The 21,870-nt window shown below is 49.4% G+C and overlaps 1 protein-coding gene across 1 annotated transcript in view; it reads left to right on the plus strand.

The window, feature by feature from the left end:
* The window catches only part of arvcfb (ARVCF delta catenin family member b), a gene marked incomplete at its 5' end in the record, with an annotated part of 49,034 nt that extends 27,773 nt beyond the window's left edge, over positions 1–21,261 (plus strand). Inside the window, 9 exon segments of the mRNA XM_067227737.1 lie at positions 12,030–12,157; positions 13,679–13,829; positions 13,993–14,185; positions 15,423–15,534; positions 15,914–16,001; positions 16,564–16,617; positions 17,188–17,279; positions 18,213–18,319; positions 19,719–21,261. Of these exon segments, the coding sequence (XP_067083838.1) occupies positions 12,030–12,157; positions 13,679–13,829; positions 13,993–14,185; positions 15,423–15,534; positions 15,914–16,001; positions 16,564–16,617; positions 17,188–17,279; positions 18,213–18,308 (914 nt within the window).
* Positions 21,262–21,870: the final 609 nt, after the last annotated feature.

Raw genomic sequence — 21,870 nt, forward strand, 5'->3', positions numbered from 1 at the left:
GTTCGCGTAGACCCTCTAGAACAGGAGCACTGAGGACTGGGAAGAAAGTAATTAAGAAGTGTGAAAGAGGGACTGCATTAGGGAGTGTGTGTGCGTGTGTGTGTATGTGTCAGCCACTGAGACGATGGAACACACTTCCCCAGTTAATTGAAACAAAGCCTAAACCTTTGCTTTGAGGAGAGGTCAGAAAGAGTGATTTTGCGTGCGTGCGAGCGTACAACAGGCGCGCACTTTTTCGGCTCTTTCTTCGCTGCGTGGGTGTGCGTGTGTGGAGAGGAGGGCAGAGGAGGGGGGGGGGGGCATGGGTGGAGAGATGCTGTCTCTCATTAATCCTCTCTGCATCCCCTCTTCTTCCTTTAGCGCACACATTCTTTATCAAACGCCAACAAAGGGAAGGAAAAACACACGCTGCTTCTCAGTGCTCTCAAGGAGGTTCTGTCCTTGACGGTGACTATGGTTATACATTTACATTTAGTAATTTAACAGACGCTCTTATCCAGAGCGACTTACAGTAAGTACAGGGACATTCCCCCGAGGCAAGTAGGGTGAAGTGTCAGTTGGCATGACCGGGAATCGAACTGGCAACCTTCGGATTACTAGCCCGACTCCCTCACCGCTCAGCCAACTGACTCCCTTATACAGTGTGTGTGTGTGACAGTATATGTATATATATGAGTTACAATTCAGGGATTGATGGAAACTCTCTACCGGTCTACTGTACAGGACCTTGTTTCCCATGCGTCAGCTCTCGTGCCAGCGACTTGACATTCGAGCGAAGACGTTGATGAATGCCTTAGTCAGCTCCACTTGTGTAATGTGTTCCACAGTTGATTGGCACGGTTGGTTATCGTAGAGGCCAGAAAGGAGACATCTCAACCTCTCATGTCTTAAGCAGTGCATCGTCCTTGTCAGTCCGCTTGCTAGTTTCTCTCTGGTGTTCCCTTCCAGGACTACTATAGTTCGGGTATCTCCCTCCAAGCCAACACAAAACTCCATGACGCCTTAAGCCTTTTAGGTTTTGTTTAAATTGAAATTCGAAGGAGGTCTAACATCATTAACATCATCAAACAGCAAAGAATGTTTCTTGTGTGTACTGGCTCTTCCCCGATGATGGCATCCGACCAGAGTTATCTCGTAGTCGTCTTCTACACCCAGACAGGATTCCTCAGTGTTGCTGTACAGGGGGCCAGGCAGGAAGAGATGAATGGTGAAATGAAGTTTGGGGATCATTGGCCTCCAAGGTGTCACAGCTCATCTGGGCCACATTTATCAGGCTCTCCGTGCGACTGAGCCTTTTGCTTCGGAAAGTCTCTGTGGGGTTTCTGTGTGTGTGTGAGAGAGAGTGGTAGAGAGAGTGGTAGAGAGAGAGAGGGAGGGGTATAGAGAGAAAGGGAGGGGTAGAGAGAGTGAGAGGGGTAGAGAGAGAAAGAGAGGGGTAGAGAGAGAAAGGGAGGGTTAGAGAGAGAGAGAGGGGTAGAGAGAGAAAGGGAGGGGTAGAGAGAGAGAAAGAGTGTGAGAGAGCGAGAGGGGAGAGAGAGGGGTAGAGAGAGAGAGGGAGGGGTAGAGAGAGAGACAGAAAGTGGTAGAGTGAGAGGGAGAGGTAGAGAGAAAGAGAGAACCAAACCTGGCGACTCCAAAGTGCTCTGCCTACTTTCCTTGCACGGTAGCCAACGGATTCCGTCGTCCTCGTCTTAACTCACCGCCTCACTCTCAGGGTTCATGCTGGCAATCGAGTGAAGTGGAGTGGCGTTATTATTCAGATGGGAGAGAACGTTCTGGACTGATCCAACCCCTGTGAAAATAGAACTCGGTGAATAATGTATGACACGATTGTCAGCAAGCAGGACTCTCCATCCCGGTCTAGACCTAACGCGTCCTGAGGCTTCTCTGTTCAGAACTGTTGCTCGACTGAGGAATGTGACACTCTGATAGCGAACTGCTACCTCCTGGCTGCAGAAGCTGGACTCTCACGAAATCCCTGCCCCAGCGCTCCCAGAGGGACTGAGTTGCTCATGACCATCACGCACACACACATCCCTCTGGCCCTCCTTCCCCTCCTCCTCGTCTTCCTGTCAAATTTGACACGCCCGTGATGTTTCCCCGTTCTGCCCGACGACACCGACTTGCAGGGCGCCTTTCCTCAACCCCTCCTCTCTGGCTCTCTCGCCCGGCAGACTCCACACGTATGTCCGACTCATGTCTCACACGCCACCGGCACTACGCCACAAGCGGCCACAATCGGCTAGCCGGAGCTGGGGAGAGACTCGCGTTTTCCCACAGTGATGGCCAGCGTGCCGATGCAGTCTAGTGAACAGGGCCGAGGGGGCAGAGGGAGCCATGTTCGCCAGACTGCATCGACACGCCGGCCAGCACTGGAGGAAACGAGTCTCTCCCTAGCTTGGGCTCCTTCTTGTACACTGGAAGAACTTCCTGGCCCTCTGCAGCCTCGTTCGGAGACTCTTATCTTGTTGGAACTGAAGCGATGCTCTGCGACAGCCTTTCTCAGCCCCCTGTCCTGCATGTCGGAGATGTTTCCCTCTTCCAACACACCGAACGAATGGGTCGTTACCAGACTTCCGCTGAGCTTGATAACGAACCATTCGTTTGAGTCAGCTGCATGTGTGAGACTAGAATTAGTGTTTGTGTGTGTGTGTGTGCGTGTGCCTGTATGTCTATCTGTATGTGTGCTTGCCTGTATGTCTGTCTCTGTGTGTTTGTGAGCCTGTGTATTGGTGTGTGTGGGCCTGTATGTGTGTATGTGGGCCTGTCTGTGTGTGTGTGTGACTGGCGACTCCCCGGCCCAGACAGGGACCAGATTATAAATTAATTCTGCTGTGTGAGGCCAGCTGTTGGGGAAGCCACCCATCGAGATGCCCGTGCGCCCGAAGCTCCGCACCAGCCAGCCAGCCAGCGGTCACACGCCAGTCACAATCCCACCATGCCTGCCGTAAAAAAACGGAAAATGAAAAATTCGACAAATTGCTGACATTTGAAACCCTGAGAAATGTCCCCCGCCACCCGTTTTGACCAATCCGGACGGTGCCGTTAAGGACGCGGGAAAGGAAGGGAGCGTTAAAAAAACAAAAGCTGTTCATTAACGAGGGACCACCGTGCGTGTTGCTGGTAACCGAGGTCTCTGAGGTCTGGAGGCTCCAGCCGGCAGCTGCGTCTCGTCCTCCTCCTCGTCTCTGCGGGGGAAACACCCCGCGTCCACGGCGAGCGCTGCTGTCCCGCTGCTGTGGTCGTAGGGTAGGAACGGGGCGTCGGCAGCGGGAAGAGCCTGACGGCCGGCCAGCTCACTGTCCCGCGGACTTCCTCTGTGGTTTTCACACCCGCGCGAGCACTTCCTGTTTCTCTGTAGCAGCGGCCCTAATGTGAAGCAGGAGATTTTCCACCTAGCGACTCCGGAGAGAGAAACACAGTAGCATACAGTATTAACACTCCATGGATGATTTAGCGAGTTCCCCTCCCCCCTCCCCCCCCCACCCCTCTCAGCATCCTCAAAGCGGAGTGGTTGAAGTGATAATTACAAAGGGAGAATTCTACCCAGGGAGGTAGAACACTGAGCAGATTTATCCTCCCGTTGGTGCCTTTTGTTTGGCCCCTCGTCTCTGCCAGGAGAGGAAGTTTCTCTTTCTGCAAGAGGCGTTTTAATATAATTAAAATCAGATTAATGGCGCATTCTGTCTGGAAGATCAACAACAGAGGTTTTGAAAAAAAAATTATAAAGCCCCCATGGATTTATCTGTTTTATGTTTTTAGTAAACAAAAGAATGGAGAAGATGTATTTGTGGTTGTGATCTCTGGGTGCTTGTGAACGGGACCTTTTGAACATAAGGAAGGGTCGGTGTCCTCAAGCACAGCCACTTCTGGACACAGTCTTTAGCTGTGGCTGCCAGCCAACTGTCTACTCTACGGTCAATACAGTCAGCCATAGTGGCTAGTCTGTCTGGCAGGCTGTGTTCTCTGTTCCTCCGCTTGTCCGTTTGGCCGTTTTGTAGCCTGATGCAAAGACGGTGCTTCACACATCTGGTGTAGTCGATGTAGACAAGCACACACGCACATCTTTCATAAGGGCATATGACTAGATGGGGTGGCCCCTCAAATGACACAAACACACAGACAAAGAAAGAGAGAGAGAGAGAGAGAGAAAGAGAGGAAAAAAGGAGAGAGAGAAAGACAAAGAGGACTCAGAAGGTGAGAGCTGAGTAAGATCTATCATGCTGAAGCGTGTGGGGGTGTCATGGGGGGGGGGGGAGGTGAGGGAGGGGGGTAATTGAGGGATCGAGGGAGGAGTGCTGAGTGAGAGATGGTCCCAGACAAGCACAGAGGACATCCCTCCACCATCAAACTCAATCCCAGACAGAGCTGTGCACTCCAGGCTCCCAGAATCAGACACAGATTAGATTCATCTCTCCCTTCCCTTCCCCTCTCCCTCTCCTTCCCCTCTCCCTGGTCCCTCACTTCCATCCCCAACCTCGGCCCCTCCCCCAGCCTTGGCCCCAGTCCCAGCCCCCTGCCCCATGCCTCCTGCCCCAGCCTCACATCTATGTGTGTGTCCCCCCCCAACCAGAATGGGCCAGGCCAGCAGTCTTCAGGATTATCTGGTCTGGTCCCAACTGGTAAGATTGCCTTCCAGACTCAACTGACGCACCCTCCCCAACACACACACACTACACGCACATGACAAGCACGCGACACGCATGCACGACACACGCGATACACGCATCATCGGTCGTAATGGCACCCTGACCGGTGTCCTTTCCGTCTCCAACCTACTTCGCTGTGACGATTTCTCTTTTTGTTTCTCCTTCGTATCGAACCCCCATCCTTTCCCACCCTCTCTCTCCCTCTCTGCCTCCCCCTCCCTCACTCTACAAGGTAAAACGCCTTTAGCTTCCCTCTTGAATCCCTGTCAGATTCTGCCTCCTCGTGTGTCCCGAATGGCAATTTCCTCCTTGTCGTGTTTCCCAGAAGCCCCTGCATCGCTTCCCAGCTGTCTTCAATGTTTTTATTCATTTGCCGGAGCGAGGTGACTTGCTGTGGTGGCCATGCAGACAGCTAATATGAAGTTTGATCCCTTCCCCAGCCCCAGCTCCCACTCCCCCTCTTCCCCTCACGTCAACCCCTCTACACTCCACAAACTCAATAAGAGCTTTTCCCTCGCTGGCTTGTACGTGTGTTTGTGCATGCTGGAGTTCCCAGGGTCTGTGCGTGGGTATGTGATGAGCCTGTAAACGCCTTCGGCTAGCCAGGTAGCAGCCAGACACCATCCAGACACCAGCCAGGTACTGTAGCAGGCAGAAACCAGGCAGAAACCAGCCAGACACCAGCCAGACACCAGCCAGACACCAGCCAGACACCATCCAGACACCAGCCAGGTACTGTAGCAGGCAGAAACCAGGCAGAAACCAGCCAGAGACCAGCCAGAGACCAGCCAGAGACCAGCCAGACACCAGCCAGACACCAGCCAGACACCGGGTAGCTAGCTGTTAGCTAACCCTAACCCAAGCATCCGTCAAGGTGCAGCAGTGTGCACACTGGCCTTGCTGTCTGAGGGAGAGAGGGCCACAACTGCCTGTCTCCATGATGAGCAGCAGGCTTCATGCTGAACCTCATTTCAGACGTTCTCCTGAGGTGCCGGTTTGGCTGAATTGTGAGTTTTGGGGGTTGAATCTCCTCGTCTTCAGTTTCCGCTCGTCAATGCTGTGTCTGTGGTCCTGCTTTGAACGGGTCGCAGACGCGCTGACGGACCTCCGACAAACCGATCCGTCTCCGGGCGATGGACAGGGTTGCCGTGGCAACGCCATCATAATTAATATCTCCAATGCAGTGGACGTTCTGCTCTTTCTCTCTCGCTCTCTCTCTCTATCTCTCTCACTCTCGCTACTTGTCTATTTCTGCCTTGCCTATTCCCACTTATTCCTCTCTCCCTCCTCTTTTTCTCTCCATTGCAGCCGTCCTACTCAAGCCTCCTGTACATCTCTCTTCTCAGCCTCCCAATCTCCTCTCCACCCCCCCCCCCTCCTCTTTTCTGTCTGCAGGTGCAGGTTTATGAGCAGCTCAGCTCACCCCCTACCTCCCTCTCCTTATCCTTCTCCCCTCCCCCCCCCCCCATCCCTCCATCCTCTGAATCTTCAGGATTTGAGCCGCTTAGTGTAACCTTCGGTGGGGGCGCTGCAGACCTCCACGCTGTCGCATCGCTCTGACCGACAGAGCCCGCTCCTACTGCTGAGAGAGAGAGAGAGAGAGAGAGAGAGAGAGAGAGAGAGAGAGAGAGACAGAGAGACAGAGAGACAGAGAGACAGAGAGACAGAGAGACAGAGAGGTTACAGGGAGGGCTAGATGGATGGAGAGGACAGAGAGAGGTCGTTGGAGGGAGATGAGGAAAATGAAGCCCCTAAGCAGGTCTGTGTATTTGGTCTTTATCTATTTCCTCCATAATCACATGTCTGTTTCCTGCAGGCACAGATATCTCACTGTCTGGCCTGGTCTGATCCTGCTAGGTCAGCTGTGGTCTGGTCTACTCTGGCCTGGCCTGGCCTGGCATAGTCTGGCTAGGCCTGGTCTGGTTGGGTCTGTTGTGGTGAGTTTTGCAGTGAGTTGGATGACTGACTAAACCTGACGGCAGAAGTGGAAGCCCAGCTCTCTATGACTGTAGCCAGCGGCCATAACTGTCCTCCCTCCAGAGCTGCTGTCTATTTCAACCAGGGAGAGGGGGGGCCGAGGTGACACACACAGAAACCTCCTGTGGACTCGGAAAAGACAAGGTGTGGAAGTGTGTGTGCGCCACTCTCGCAGCTGGGTGCTATAGAGACGAGGCAGGTATCCCGGGGTAACCGGTGACAGTCCTCCCCCCTCGCGAGCGCCCCTTCTGAAAGCCTCACCGCCACGCGGCGCCACGGAAGGGCCTAATTGGCCGGGCTACACAGGAAGTAGGGTGTCGGGAGTCTGGCATACTGGTGGAATAGGGAGGCCGGAGGAACCGTTTCATGTATCTGTCTGCTTTTCTTTGACAGGGCCTTCCTGTTGATCGCAGGCCCAACATCTCAGCAGGTGAAGGAAGTGCCTGTGTCGTGATGGAGAGGCAAGGTCAACACAGAAACGGTGCCAAGCCCAACTGCTTCTCCCACTCCATCCGCCATCTTTTTTTCTGTCCTCAATGGTTAGCTGTCCGAGGAGTTGCGCACCCCAAAAGCAAATTAACCTTCTGTCAGTTGGTGTCACCTTCCAACACAGGGCCACCAACTGTCATTTGGCCATGATGACACATGCCGGCCTCGGCTTTCTGACGAGGTGCCAGACCATGAAGACCTGTCTCTCCACCCTCCCATCTCCAAACAAAACACTTTGTCGAGACAGGATGAAAATGGGACTGATTTTAAGAGGTCAACTGCTGCACTCTCTCTGAACTTCTCTGAATGGAGGGGCCGTGGTTGGAAGGTTCCAAAGCTCGGGCTGGACATGCTGTGGCTAGGTGACAGGGCTAAGGGAGCGGAAAAGAGGGAGGGAAGGGGGGGTGGGAGGCTTCATTCAGACTTCCTCTCATCTTCTTTAGAGGCCCGTGTCAAGCTTGAACGGACTGAACTGAGGAAGACCGGTTTCTCCTCAGAGAGCTTTCTCTTTTTTTTTTTCTTCTTTTTTTTTTTTTTTTCGCGCTTTTCCACCGAGCTGAGCACCCAACTGTGCTTTCCCAGTGTTTCTGTCGCACGGAGGGGGTCTGTGTTCCACAAAGGCAGCCGTTAACGATGTTATGTCTGAGCGTGTCCGCTTGCTGCATGAGTATTCATTAGACGCGACGAGCACAGGGGAAAGTCAAAGATGTAAACAGAGCTTTGGGTCTCGCCGAGTTCAACACCGTGGTTATGTTTTAGATCGGGAAATATTTACGGGTGGACTTGTGAGGCTCCTTTTTCGGTTTATCGAGTTTGTGTTGGACAGGGAAATATGCTCCCTGCCCTCCCGCTCCCCCCCCCCCGCTCTCACCCCCCCCCCCCCCCCGCTCTCCCCCCTTCCCTCCCCCCCCCGCTCTCCCTCCCTTCAGGCCTCAAGCTGTTGTATCAGCCTGAGGTGGTGATTCTCTGTCTCTCTCTCTCTCTCTGTTTCTTTCCATCTTCCAATCTCTCTCTTTCGCTCCCTCCCTCCATTCTCTCCCTCTCTCTCTCCACCTCTCCCAGTGCAATCTGTATGTGCATATCGATTGCATGGAGTGCTATGCTCTCCCGTCGCTCTCCCCTCGTGCTTGATGATGGCGTTTTAAGTGGCACCTTCACTCGTGTGTGGGGAGCAGGAGTGGGTTGAGAGGAGGGGGAAACTGAAGCTAGGCCTCCTACTGTACATGGTTATGATGACGACCACCACTCTCTGCCTGAAGAGGGATGGCGTGAAGGGTGTGTGTATGCGTGCGTGTGTGTGTATTTGTGTGTGTGTGAGGGACTGCAGGGAGCGCGTGGACACTCTGGGACCGTGCGTGCGCGTTGATGCACTCACAGCCGGCGTCACTGCATCTATTACGGTCTCGTCACTTGTCGAGGCCGGCACACCTTCTCTTTAATTGCAGCCAATAGCGAAGCCACTTGAACCCAATTAATCTAATAGTGGATTGATGAGCCACTCGCTCTGCACGGCGCATCACTCAATCACCGCAACTTTACTTTGTTCTAGCCTACTTCCCAGGGCCGCGAGTAAGCCTTCTGTTCTCTCCGGCTCACTAATTGAGCTGCCAAGGCTGGATTTTGTCGCCGGCGAACATTGCTTTGATAAATAACTCCCAAGCTCCTCCCCTATCACCTCGTTTAGAGGAGAGAAGAAGAAGGCATCTCAGGGTTTCCAGTATGCTGATTAAGTGTGTCCCTCAGTGCGGGACTGCGGTGGGTGTGTGCGTGTGTTCACGCATGTGTTCAAAGGTATGAGTGTTTGTGTGTGTGTGTGTGTGTGTGTGTGAGGCGAGGCCCCAGCTGATATCTGCTCGTCCATCACTCACGAAAAGAAAACATGCATGCTAGCTTGTACCTCTGGGACTTGTTATAATGTTCGATGATCTCTGGAATTGTGCTTTTGTATGCGGGGTATGTGTGCAGTGGCAGGGGTGTATGTTTGACTGTGCATGCGTGTGTTTGTGTGTACCTGAATAGGATGTGTTGTCAGTGTGTTTTTGTGGATGTGACGTATCATGTGACGCTCTGTTAGCTTGTGTATGTCTGTCAGGCTCTGTGTTCGTATGGCTGAGGTTTCGTGTAGAGCTGCGTTAGCGTGTGTGCGTGGCTGTGCATGTTAGCGTCCGAGGCGGTTTGTCATCTATGCATGCAGCAGATGTCTGCAGAGAGTGGCAGTAGCCGTGCAGCTCGCAACCCCCTCGCCTCAGAGAGGTCACATGACATGGATTGGAGGGAACTCCTCGTGAATCCCAATTCCCTCCTGTCTACCTGGCGGCTAGCACGCTAACCCCATGCTAGCACTGATTACCACAACACTGTTGACACAGTAGACAGACGACAGAGGCATTCTCGACTTAACACTCCTCCTCTCACTAGTGTGTGTGGGACTGTAAATGTGTGTGCATGAGCATGATTATACAGTATGTGTGTGTGTGTGCATGAGCACGTGTGTGTCTACGGTATGTGCGTGTGAGGCCCACGCCTGCTATAAACCCTCACGCTAGACATTGAGGAAAGGGGGCGGAGAGTGAGAGAAAGAGTGAGGAAGTGAGAGAAAGAGTGAGGAAGTGAGAGAAAGAGTGAGGTGACTGGAAGGAGAGTTTCACAGTGACTGAGAACGAGGGGAGCCATCGAGGCCTCGAGGAATGAGTTGCAGGTCCCAGTGAATCTCTCTCTCTCTTCATCCCTCTCTTCATCCCTCTCTTCATCCCTCTCCTAGGAGGTCCACTCAGCCACACTATTCTTTTATCTAAGTCCTTGGCTTAGGAATGGTGATTTCTTAACTCTGTCGCACTGGAAGTGAGTCCAAGCCCCAGGAATTGCAAGAAGGGGAGGGAAATGTTGGATTTCTGGCCGCTAATCCTTGGATTGGATGTAGACTCGCCCACCAAGATTTGAACATGGCTGATAATACGAAATTGTTTATTTAATTCTGCGAGGAAGTCAGTGTCAATGGATTTCAAAGATGGATGTTTTCTAATACAGCGTGCTGACTGTGTACCTGGTCTTTAGCTGGATGACTTTGTACAGACCTGCTGCTCTCTCAGAGCAACCTTGTATGTTTACCGTCTCTATACCAAGCTGCACCAGCACTTCAGACTGCTCTTGCAGTGACTCATAATGTCTCCTCTCTCATACAATATACATGTACACACACGCACACACACATACACATACCTTGGCCTAATTCCCGTTATCAAGGAAAACCTTGAACATGACCAGGCATTAGACATACTAATTTCCTAACCACTAACCCAACATTGACTGTTAGTGCCTGTTACCCTTTCAGCCCAGAACTAGCATTTAATTATTTCCCCCTGAACTCTCTTATTACTGTGGAATAATAGGACCCTTAAGAAACCATTTCAGACATTCAGCTAGTTATATAGAGTATCATAATCACACACTAGGTGGTACAAACAAGAAAAAAAGTATTTTATTGCTAAAGAATGCCATCAGTTTTCATTTCAGGGCCCACCAACCAACCATCAATCACACAAGTCACAGAGTAAATGTTATTTTCTGCATAATACAGGGCTTTCAAATAAAACTCTGGAATTGAATGCCTCAGATAACATGGAAAGGACTGTGGGATATTTTCTATACTTTGACCCCAGTGGATATGAAGAAATATTTTAAGCTTCAAATGTGCTCTTTCCAGACCTAGGAAGCTGTCTTTTCAAACTTTGTCTGCAGCCAGTTTTATAAAACTTTATAGAACATTGTGCATCATTAGGTTTCCTGTCAGAGGGATGGGAGCGCTGGACAGTAAGGTTCTTCTGAGTGGGGTTTGCACTGAACTGTGAGTGAGAGAGAAGCCATACTCCCCAGAGATGTAGAACACAGTCTGTGACGACCTTGGAGGGTGAAGATGATTCAATACTCTGTCCATCTCTCTCTCTCTCTCTCTCTCTCTCTCTCTCTCTCTCTCTCTCTCTCTCTCTCTCTCTCTCTCTCTCTCTCTTTCTCTCTGTCTTTGTGTCATTCTCCTTTTATCCGTTTCTCCCTCTCTCTCACGCTCTCTCTGTCAGTCTCTCGCACATTTTCTCTCTCTTTCTCCCTCTTGTTCTTTCTCCCCATCCTCTTTCTGCCCCCCCCCTCCCCTCTTCCTCTCTCTGTTATCTGATAGCTGATAATGTAATTGACTGCTGCAATGTGTTAAACGGACAGGGAGATAAAACCTCCCCCTACTTCCTGTAGGGGGGGGGGGGGGGGGGGAGATCTCTGTGTTTCCCTGACCCTCCCAATGAAAACAGTGAGGAATCTAACACGGGACCCAAAATAAATACAATAAATCTCATTAAGATGTGGAGAGGTTAAATGTTTCTTCAGAATCTTGTTGTCTCTGCTACATAACAAACATTATTAGCAGACACTTTTATCCAAGGTAACATGGGGGTTGAACCGACAACCTCTTAATCTGCTGCCAGATGCTCTGCCACTAAAATACACCTACATACATGTGGTATGTGACTGAAAACTTCTAGAAGTTTCTGCTATTTTCAGGTGGTCGGTCTGAGTATAGCAGTACCAGGCTGGATGTGGGTTAGGGTTAGTCTGAGGAGACAGACTATGTAGGCAGGCCTGACAGCACCTTAGTAGCCGCAGAATGTGTGACATTAGGATAGTCACAGGGAGAATGTAGGTATTTTTCAGTGTATGAGAGATTGAATGATGGGAGGAATTACACTTCCCTTTGAGTAAAATTACCTAATCGGCTCTGGTGGTCGATCGGCAGTTTTTCTACGCTGTGTGTGTCTAACTCCACCGCCTCTCCCCCTCCCTCCCTCTCTCCGTCCTTTCTCTCTCCCTCTCTCTCTATCCCTCCCCTCCCCCCCCCCCCCCTATCTCCCCTCCCTGTCTCCTCTGCAGGCTTTGAGCTGTTGTACCAGCCTGAGGTGGTGAGGCTGTACTTGTCTCTGCTGACGGAGAGTCAGAACTACAACACTCTGGAAGCTGCAGCAGGGGCCTTGCAGAACCTCAGCGCTGGACAATGGACCGTGAGGACACACACACACACACAAACACACACACATATACTTACATGTGAGGAAATGATCCATTTGAGTCCCCAGAAGGAAGTGCCAATCATATTCCTCTGTTGTCCAGACATGCAGAGCTCTAATTCATGCTCCTGGTGTCTGGTGTTTTGGTTCAGTTTTATCACTCAAGTATCAGAGTGAAAACATAGTTGTCGTCATCACCACTACTGCCACCACCCTCTTTCCCACCTTCCTGTTCAGCAGATGGGACATTCACAAATAAAAACACCCCCATCACAGGCTTATATTCTTTGAAACCTTTTCCCTTTCTAAGTGTATACACAGAACCCTGAGAATCCTATCACTCACTCTTATCTCCAATGCCTACTATTTTTCAGTGGAATATCTTTGTGGTGGTTGCCATGTTTGAGAGAAACCCTCTTTTTCTGCCATGGTGGTTTGAGCCCACCTTGATCGGAATTCTAGGACGCACACTAGGGCTTGGGGGGCTTGGGGGGCTTGGGTGGGTGGAGCTGCTAACACACATCAGACCGCCGCCTCTGCAAGACGAACATAACTGGTCCCTGCTCCCTATGAGAATATTTCTGCCCTTTTTACCTTCAGTCCTCTTTATCCTGTCTTCCCCTAGTTCTTTTTTTAATTTTTAGGCAGAGTCGTTTTATTTAAGACTTGCTACCGCCCCCATGTGGCGTGGTTATGGTATCTCCTCATCTCTTTAATGACATCTCAGGGGGTATTGAAACTGCTCGGCAACAAAACTCTTTCATGTTTCAAGATTTCTGCAACGGCAGAACGAGAGGGATAACTCACTGATGTTTTAAGTCGTAGCAAATTGCATCACATGACGGTTCAAAACCCTGCTGTGCCATCTCTTGTCAACAGTTTATTTACTATACTATGGCATGTGAGCAGCACATACTGTATTAATATCTAATGAATATTCATCCACGTAGTAGGGAGTCAGGTGGCTGAGCGGTGAGGGAGTCGGACTAGTAATCCGAAGGTTGCCAGTTCGATTCCCGGTCATGCCAACTGACGTTGTGTCCTTGGGCAAGGCACTTCACCCTACTTGCCTCGGGGGAATGTCCCTGTACTTACTGTAAGTCGCTCTGGATAAGAGCGTCTGCTAAATGACTAAATGTAAATGTAAATGTAAATGTAGTACCTCAGAAGGGAGATGAGGACCAGCCTTTTTGGAGAAAGTGTGTTTATTTTAGGGGATGGATATATCCCAGTTGAACAGCATTTAACTGCCGATCAAGAGATTGGAAGTTGAAATCCTGCCTGTATGATATTGATATTATACCTGGACAAAATGTCAGCCTTCTGGACACTAGCCATTTATTTGTGAAATGTGCTTTTATGGTTCGTTTGTCGGCAGTTAGGTCTAACCCTCAAACGTGTGAATTTTACAATATTTAGCCATTTTTAGGAGCAATCCGCCTTTGCGGCTTGCAGCTATGTTTATTGTTATTGTTCATTTGTTTACTGAGATGTCTGGGGTTTCTCTCCCCACAGTGGTCCAACTACATCCGTGCTACGGTGCGTAAGGAGAAGGGCCTGCCCATCCTGGTGGAGCTGCTGCGCTCTGACTCCGACAAGGTGGTCCGCGCCGTTGCCATCGCTCTGCGCAACCTCTCCATCGACCGACGCAACAAAGACCTAATCGGTACGACACAGACACGCACGCACCTACACACAGACACGCACGCTCACTCCAACTCACACACACTCACAAAATCACTGCTACACGGACAGACACACAGTTGTGACTGGTGATGAGATGGTTGTCCCTTCTAACCTGTTCCCGATGCCCTGCTCTGCCCTGGCAGGAAGCTATGCCATGAGGGACCTGGTCAGCAACCTGCCCAGCGGGCAGCAGAGACCTGCCAAGAACCTGGAGGAGGACACCGTGGTGGCCATCCTCAACACCATCCACGAGATCGTGACCGACAGCTCGGAGAACGCCCGCTCGCTCATCCAGGCCCAGGCCATCGAGAAGCTGGTGGCCATCAACAGGACCAGGTAGAGGATGAAAGGGAGGGGGGGGGGGGGCAGAGGGAGGGGAGGGGGAGGGGGAGGGTGGGGGGGACGCAGCGTAACTTGTCAGAGTTCTGCATGCGTTTGCCTTTAAACTTGAATTATTTAGCAGCTTTTCATCCAGAGCGACGTACAAATTGTACCCATAAAATTGCTTTACTGTAGCTTTGACTATTGTGGTGCACCACTGAAATGTGTCATCTTGTCACATACAGACCATTGAGTTCAGTTGTTTCATATTAAAGCCATACATTTATTCAATTGATTCAAATACATTTTCAAGTCTTATAGTTGTTCCTTAACCGAGTTCATTGATGGAAAGGGATGCCATTAGCAGTGTGTGGATGCTTACCTGCATGTGTGCCAGCCTAAAGCCTCTACTCATCACAAAGCCATTTTATTAGCTTGACCTTGAATGTCTATTAGCATGAAATTATATTTCATGGTGGAGGTTCAGATGTGTCACTGAAAGACTATGATTACCAGCCAGCTAGTGCCTGACTACACTGCAGTAATATATGTCAATCTCAGCCTCTCTGTAGTGTCATGGGGCTGTCAACCGAAGGCTGTCTTGACTCTTTGAGGCCAAGCGCACGGCTGTTGCTCACGGTTACACTGTATTGCACAGGCAGAAGTTCAGTCAACGATTTTGTGGAATTATTTATTGACATTCAAAACATCGGTGCAGAGGAGGTTCAAAACCACCCAGGGAAATGATACAGGATCTGTTTTGAAAGCTGGCCCAAAACCACTGGTCCTATAAGACTGGCTTCCCGTGGGTCTGAACAAGCCTGCTTTATTTAATACCAAGTAGATGTGTGTTCCTCGACCCTTCAGATGCAGACTGAGATTGACTTTGAAGTGCTAAACCCCCCATAAATTAATTAACACTGCAACTCGGGAGAAGCTAATGAAAGGAAGTGTGCAGCTCTCAAAGTACGTGTTAAAGGCTATCCCTTTGAGCTCCGCCTGGGAATAGATGGCTTAGTATGTCAGATTAATTGTGTTAGGACCCCACTAGCTATGCTGGTGGCTCTCGTTCCCCAGTCTCCATTACTTGTGGTTCTTATTTTGCTCCTTTCCTCACCTTCTTCCTCCCTGCCTCCCCTCCTTGCTTCTTTTATTCCTTTCTTCCCCCTTTCCTCCTTTCTACCTTTTACCCTTACGTCATTCTTCCTTGGTTATTTTCCACCTCCCTTCCTTCCTTCCTTCTTTCCTTCAGCCAATCACCACGGGAGACGAAGGCAGCATCGCACGTGCTCCAGACAGTGTGGAGTTACAAGGACCTCCGGAACGCCCTGACCAAGGACGGCTGGAACAAGAGTCACTTCCAGGTAGGGCCAGTGCCTATCATCAACCTAAACCCTCAAACATGTCTCTCTAAATTCCCCTAACCTTCATTTACAATCTTTCCTTAGTCAGGCGTCAGCTTGTACTTCATAAACCGTGTCGTGTCGTTGATCCTTCTCACTCAAACCTTTTATGGTGTACTCCTACTTTACATTTACATTTAGTCATTTAGCAGACGCTCTTATCCAGAGAGACTTACAGTAAGTACAGGGACACCCCCCCGAAGCAAGTAGGGTGAAGTGCCTTGCCCAAGGACACAACATCAATTGACACAGCCAGGAATCGAACTGGCAACCTTCAGATTACTAGCCCGACTCCCTCACCGCTCAGCCATCTGACTCCCTACTTTCCTCCCCACATTAGCCCACAGCTGCTGCGGTCCCCAAAGCAGCCAAGAACGGCAAGCCGGGCTACGACGACACCACCCTGCCCCTGATGGAGAAGAACCAAGGTCAGTGCCGCACGGCAGGCAAGGCTGGGGGTCCCCAGGGGCCTACCCAGGAAGGATCACTGTGCTTCCTGTTTAGTGTTCTGGTTCTCGAGGTGCTCCTCCTTCTGTGCTCGGTGTGCGCTCTCACTCGCTCTCGATCACGACAGCTCCCTCCCCACGCCAAACGCTGCCGTGTCTGGTCATGTGATTCATGCTCCTGACATTGGCCTGGTGTGCTTTGGAAAACCACCCATTTCTACCAAAGTTGATGTTCGATATTTTCGAAATGCGCGGTGTGCTTTAAAAGGTTTGTTGTAATCGCTTGTTGAGTAAGATTCTTTCAAAGACAGAAGTGCTACGGTGGCCCACAAAGACCAAACATCTCATTGACAGAGGAGTCAGGAGTCCCAACAGCATTTTCTCGACTTTATTTTCTCCAGCCATGTGTACCATATCCACATCAAGTGCGCTCGGCGTTTTCCTTGTATTGTCAGCTTTCCTGGCTGGGATGCAGTGGCGGAGAACCACAGAACAGTGTGTGTGCTGTTCCTCGTACAAACACGATATGATAAATGCTTTTCAGGCACGCAGAAATGTGGCAGTGGTGATGTGGTACCTATGGACGAACTTGGTCCAGGTAAGACTGAGTTTCCATGTCCTCTAAACTAAGACAGAGCAAAGCTGTCTGCTGTCTTCTGTCAAACAGAATGCCACATTTCTACATGAACATTCTTAACCAAAAATATAAAAAAATCCAGTTCGTAGAACTGTGGTAATCCCCTGTCATGAATTTAGTGGCGGGGAAAAACGAAATCACTAATTGGATTTTTGACACTCAAAAAAAAAAGTGAATACTGTACATGACAGATGTTTTGGTGCTGCTTTATTGATGCTGTAAGACCCCTCTCTTCATAAGATGTTTTTGTATTAATGGCCATTTATCAGAACAGAACTATGAAAGGTTTTGGTGAGACAAGTTTGCTGATATCCGTCCTGCTAGCTGAGGAGATTCTGCACCAGGGTGTGTTCGGTTGTGATTGTAGCATCCTGTCACATGGCGTGGTGTGCGGAGCACTTCCTGTCTCTTTCGCCCGTTCTTCAGCCAACCGCATCTGATACCTGGGACTAATTGGGGTGCTGATAGCCCCGTGTGTGAGGGCTCAGTCTGACCTTTGACCCCCCCCTCCCCCCAACCCACCCCCTTTAGATGGTTACTCCACCATTGACCAGAGAGACAAGGACTGCAAGTATAAGCCTGGAGATGGTTCAGTGGACCTGACAGAACGGGAGCCATTAAAGGTAGACTTGACCTGTCACACACACGCACGCACAAACACACACACACACACTCACCTGCAACTGTCCTAAGGGCAATTATGGATTCTAGAAACAGTTTATCTCTATAATACCTCTCTCTTTCTCTCCTTCTCTCTCTCAAAACCCAATTTCCCATTTGAGAAACAGCTCTAATCGATTCCTCGAGGAGATGTTTTCATTCTATCTAATTGTTGCCGCTCATCACGGGCAGCCCCACTGAGCTGTCCGAAGATGACACCCTGCTAGATAATTACATTGAAGCTTTGAAGATTGTAAAGTAATGAACACATCTCCGTGTAGTCCCCTCCAGGAGGTGGTTCTGTCTGGCTGAGGGGGGGAGGGCTGGGCTGCCGGCTATATGTTCAGCTCCCAGAGCAGAGAGTCTCTCTTACATTTTAGCTCGAGGAGAAAATCTAACGTGTGTTTCAAGAGGACGTCCTCTGACGAAGCTCCCTTATTCTATGCTTCTATCCTTTTATGACTCATGAATGGTGTTCATTAGAGCTCAGATGTAATCGGTGCCTGAAGTCACGGCTTGGACACAGTCCCTTAACTCAGAACTCGCACAATCCAGCTCGGACAAGTGACAGTCAATTTCCCAGGAGGTCACACATCTCTCCTCTGTCTGTTTCGATGTAATCCTCAGTAAGCAACCAGCTTCCCCATTTCCGAAAAGACCCCTGAAACAGGACCTTCTACCCAGAGTGCAACTGGCTGTTGAAAACTGCTTTTGTCCCCCTCCCCTTTTCTTTGCATGTATTGTTTGCTGTTTTTATTCTACTCGACATGACTCTTTTATGACCTACGAACAACTAACACTCTTCTTTTAATCTTTTATTGCCTCGGCTCTGTGTGACAACTATATTGACCTCGTTGTTTTGCCCTTTAACCCCTTCCCTCCTCCCGTTGCTGCAGAATGACACAAATAGGACACACTATATAAGGAGTAACAGACCTACGGTCAGTCTGGTGGACGATGTTAAACCCCAGCCTGTTGACTCCTGGGTCTAAATGCATGCATGGTAGGTCTGGAATGTTTTGGTTTGTGTTTCTGTTGTCCCCCCTCCCCCCCACTCCTCCCCTCCCCCTCCCCCCCACTCCTCCCCCCCCCCCCACTCCTCCCCCCCACCCCTCCCCATCACAGTCCTCCGTTTGTTTGTACTGTTCCGCACTCATGTCTTGTTTATTCCTCACCCGTGTTGCTCCTGTGCGTACCCCTGGCTCCTCCCGCCGCCCCGGAGTACTTAACTTGCGACAGAACGAGAGGACATCAGGACATAGCAGGGCTGCTTCTCCGCAAGCTCTCGTTTAATAGGAATGCGCCGGCAGTCTGCCCAGACTCCCCCGGCGCTCTTTACGCCAAATTGTTGTAAATGATGAAAGGGGAGTGGACGTCAAAGCACTTGAGATGGGGGAACGGGGGGTTCATATTCAAACACACGCACGTCCGGACCCCGCACACACACACACACAGATGCAGGCTTAATGAAAAGGAATAGAGATCACAGTGTGTTCCCTATCTTGGTCTGCTCTGTATTCACCACACACTCTGTTCCCTGGGACGAAGCAGAGCAAATCTCAACCCGATAAATAATGTATGTCTGGGAGAACACACGCACACGCCAGGCCGCACACACGCACACGCCAGGCCGCACACACGCACACGCCAGGCCGCACACGCACGCACGCACGCACACCTCTAAGCTAGCTACTCTGGGTTAGCCTCCCCGCGCTCTCGTTTCTCTTTAGCTTTCCATCTCTCCTTCCCCCTTTTCTCTCCACTCATCCCCTCCCGTGGCTCGCGAGTCTGTCAGCACACACTGTGATCGTCCACCTCCAGCTCTGTCAGGTCTGCCCGGGGCCACCGGCTCCCATCTGTGTCACGTGATCATCTTCGCCTCATCCTCGTGACATCTCTGATCGAGTCGCACGAGTCGTGGTCCCTCAGTAGGCTTTGGGACGTGCGGGGCCTCGCCCTGCACTCACAAAACTGTGATCATTTGGTGCTTAACGAAAAGGGGGCGGCTGTACATTAAAATGGTGCATCTGTCATTTTTGACTTATCTTAACCTGATCAGGTGGCACATAAGGTGAGTACTATAGAATAATTATTGATCAAGGTATTGAAATGTAACTCATTTGACTGTGCTAACCAAGCTGGCGATCTGCAGCCGTCATTCCCACTATCATACAAACTAGCTCATCAAAGCCTCATAACCTTCCATCTCACATCTGACAAATCAACTGTACCGCACGTGACAATACATCATTTGTTTGTGTATTTGTACAATCATCGCATTGTTCCTGTGTGGTCACGGAGCGTAAATCCTAAAGCTTTATGTTAAGCTCCATGTGCGACGCCATCGCGCAAGTGTGCCGTTTGTCCCAGTTCTACTAACGAAGGTCCCAACTGTGTTCCAGGATTAATCCCAACAGCGTCCCGACATCTCACCCAGACCAGGATCTCACCACTGCCATCACACATGTCGGCTCGTCAGCAGACTTTGTAAAGAGCAGAGAGAAAAACAAGCTAAACGAAATACACAACCATCCAGCAGGCCGACGTTTCTTGCTTTTCAGCTAAAAGAAAATGATGAAAAGAAAAGTGACATTCGCACAACAAAAAACAACAAAAAACAAACAAAAGGGGACTACTTCAAGTACTACTTATCATATCTACATTCCCACAGGACATAATGTGTAACCTGACAACATGGACTCTCGTAGAGCTCTGGGGTGTGAAGCAATGGAGATAGTTCCGGAAGAAACTGTGTGTGCGTTAAGCTGGAGAACAGAAGGTGATGGAGAGAGGGAAAGGATGTGTCTTTGGAAAGAAGATGGGGGGAGGGTAACAGACTAAATTAATTTCATTTTAACTTTATTTTTCCCAAATGCGCTTAGATGGTTTTTCAATGTTCTTTTTTGTTTGTTGGGTTGTTATTGGGCGTGTTGAGATTCTGTTTCGGTTGACGACATCATTTTTCATCGTTTTTTTCTTTTCTACCGGGGTTGAAGGAGTGTGGACTGGTGTGGTGAAAGGTTTCTGAAGGTTGGTTTGGTTTGAGTGTAGGAAATGGGAAAGAACAAGGAGACTGGAGCGAGAAAGACAGGAAAAAAAGAGAGATTTGAACCGTCAGAGTGGGCAAATCTGTTAACACACGGTTGCTCTCATGAACCTATTTTGAATACAATGTTTCACTGTGTTTCATAAAGTGCACTGAAGTTGTGTTTGTTCAAAGTATCGGTTTCTCGTTGGGTGCTATCCACTTCAATACGCCAAGCGACTGAAGCATGACACGTGCAAGTTGTGTCTGAGGTCAGGAGAGGTACAGAGAGTACTGGTCATGTGGTTACAGTGTGGTTGGTCACAACACATTTCCAAGCAAGGTTGAACAAAGAAAAGAAAACCATTAAGAAGAGATATTAACCGAGTAGATATTCCAAGGTGGATCCTGTTTGATGAAGATATGTGAGTGTTCCTGTTGGTTGCTGTTTTTCATGGATATGTATTAAAGGTCAAAAGGATATAAGACATGTTGTTTATAAATGATGCTCTTAGAGAAAGTCAATGGGTTACGTGGTAAAGGCTAGATAAAAAGCATTTTATATTTTTGTTGGTTTTATACAAATGTATATTAGGTTCATAAAGAGGAAAAAAATAAGAAAAAAAGAAATACAATGTACAAACTAGTTGTGTATTCATAACGGGTTGTTTGCAAAGCACATTCGTTTGATAAAAAAAAATTGCGGTCTTTGTAAACAGAAATAACCACATAACTGAAGTGTGTATCAAATCTGTAGAGTCATGCTGATGATCACCTATTTATATTTTGTACTGTCAAGAGTTAAAAAAATATCTTCAGCTTTCTTTCTAAAGATGATAAATACACATTGAACCGATGATCTGGTGTTATATGAGATTAGAGAGGGAGAGAGACAGAGAGACAGATAGAGAGAGAGAGAGAGAGAGAGAGAGAGAGAGAGAGAGAGAGAGAGAGAGAGAGAGAGAGAGAGAGAGAGAGAGAACACAGGATGGGTTCAAATCAACAAAAGGTCACAAATGAACGGAAGGAGGGATGCAAACGACAGGGATCAACAGCAGATTGAAGGCAGTGTTACGATTCCCTTCCTTTCCACCGCAGATGCGTGCTGTTGCTGACAGCCTAAAATGTGCTTTGCTTTTGCTAATGCATCTTTCAGAAATATTTGAAGCGAGCATGAAAAAGATGTACAGATGTTTATATCCTTGTTCTTTCGAAGTGCCAGTTTATTTTTGTGGTGTAATTGGATATTGAGTTCATTCACATTTACAGAGAGAGCAAAGAGACAGTTTACTTATTTACGGTTCAAGGCTAAATTTGTACAGTTCAAACAATACAATATAAGTTTGATTCTTGAATTCAAATGCTCATATAGTGACAGTTGAGAGGCAGTAAACTGACACTGTGTAGTTGCCACTGTCTGAAAAGGGACTAGGAGAGGGAAACTTAACTTCACCCAAGTTTAAAAGATGTGTTTGTAGTTTTAAAGGTCTAGGTCCAAGTGGACAGCCCCCCCCCCCGACCCCCTATGC

This window comes from Osmerus mordax, chromosome 24 (assembly GCF_038355195.1).
Source record: "Osmerus mordax isolate fOsmMor3 chromosome 24, fOsmMor3.pri, whole genome shotgun sequence".
NCBI classification, from domain to species: Eukaryota; Metazoa; Chordata; class Actinopteri; order Osmeriformes; family Osmeridae; genus Osmerus; species Osmerus mordax.